General features: G+C 42.4%; 1 protein-coding gene across 1 annotated transcript; it reads right to left on the bottom strand.

Moving 5' to 3' along the window:
- Nucleotides 1–705: 705 nt before the first annotated feature.
- Nucleotides 706–1,449, bottom strand: TEOVI_000606100 (ubiquitin-conjugating enzyme E2, putative; the record flags this gene model as incomplete). Its single annotated transcript, XM_067227405.1, has 1 exon — nucleotides 706–1,449. One exon carries the CDS (start codon nucleotides 1,447–1,449, stop codon nucleotides 706–708), a length of 744 nt encoding a protein of 247 aa, XP_067083506.1.
- Nucleotides 1,450–1,706: the final 257 nt, after the last annotated feature.

Below are 1,706 nucleotides of genomic sequence, written 5' to 3'. Positions count from 1 at the left end.
ATATATATATATATTTATATTTATATTTATATTTATTTATTTCGCATCTCATCCGTTGCATCCCACCTTCTTTTTCCCCCTCCTTTCCGCTCATCGCTTCAAAAGACGTCATCTTCCGCGTGTGCGCAAAAGGAAACACAAAAAAAAAAAAGACCTCAAAAAAAGAACCAGCAATTGTCAGAGTCTTCATTTCTTGAACAGGAAAAATGATGATGGCGTCACATCAGTAAAAACAAAAAAAAAGAGGAAACGGGAAGAAGGTGGTAGAAGTACCCGGTGATTTTAGGGTTGTGAGTGTTGAGATAACGTCATAGCCCTAAAAACGGAAACGTGAGAAGCTCCCGCCCGTTCAGCGCTATTGCAACAATAAGTTGAAGAAGGTTACAAGGGATGAGTGAACAGGTTATGTGCACTTTGGTCACAATAGTGAAACTACTGTTTGACATTGTTTTCCTCCAACATCTCTCACCTTTCCCCACATCACCTATTTTTTTTATTTTTTTTTCTTTTTTACCTTCTTATTGCTTTCCCTTTTATCTGTTACATCCCTGCACCATTATGTTACACACACACACACACACACACAAATATATATATATATATATATATCCTCATACATATACACAATTTATTTCCGCTCTGTACCCTTGCTCTGCACGAACACTTCTTCTGTCACGCAGCTCATGTCTGCGTAAACAAATACGGCTACATCAATGCCTCCATTAGAGTTGCCACGTCACCCTTCACTTTAATGAGCATATCAATAAGTTCAGCATCAGACTTATCAGGTGCAAGAGCCATTTCCCGTACTTGCCTCAATTCGTCAGGAAACTTATTTTGAGCATCGCACACCACCACCTCGTAGTCGTCATCATACCCCATTGCTATGGAGGCAGCGTAGTTTGTAGGTCGCTCGGGTGGTTCCTCTTGAGGAATGGGCACAAAATCTTCCGGAAGCTCCGACAGCGACTTGTTTGCTAGCCGACGGCAGTGCTCATTGAACTCTTCACGGTTCTTGCGGTATTGCACTAAGGCTTCAACATTGGCCGGGGCCCCGGCGTCCTTGGGATCGGGGTCGCTAAAAAGTGAAACAACAGAAAGAAGTACGGACCGTATAGTCTGAATTGGCGTCCACCGCATCATGGCAGTCTCCTCTTTGTTCATCTCATCCTCTCCGGGTGGATGAAGAATAGAAATGCACACACGACCATCGGGATAAACATTCGGGTGCCAAATGCTTGACAACATTTTAAAGGTTGGGGGCTCCATCGGGAAGTCTTTGGGGAACCGCAGCTCAGCACGGTAAACACCAGGGGCGTAAGGAGTTTCCTGAGGTCCAGTAAACCAAACGGTCCACACATAAATATCTTCCGACTCTATACGAAACCCTGCTGGCGGGCACGTCGTAAGCTCATGAAGTTGTTTTTGCAAGTAAGGGATTGCAGACATGTAATTTCTATCTTTTCGAACGATTTTTGCTCGATCAACTACGAAAAAAAAAGGCACAACAATGTTTCCTTCTCCTTCACAAAGATACCTCTTCGCTACAGCAAATCAAAAAAATAAATAAAGACAAAGAAAGAATCAAGAAAGCATATTTCAAAAAATATGTTTTCTTCACCGTTTGATACAATTCATGCAATATCCCCCCTTCATATTTTTTTTAACAAAGGTATAGGAAAGGGGCCGAGAGCACAAAATGTGCG

This window comes from Trypanosoma equiperdum (genome assembly GCF_001457755.1).
Source record: "Trypanosoma equiperdum strain OVI genome assembly, contig: ctg_964, whole genome shotgun sequence".
Classification (NCBI taxonomy): domain Eukaryota; phylum Euglenozoa; class Kinetoplastea; order Trypanosomatida; family Trypanosomatidae; genus Trypanosoma; species Trypanosoma equiperdum.
The sequence above is the reverse complement of the archived record's forward strand: the minus strand, read 5'-3'. Positions and strand labels throughout refer to the sequence as shown.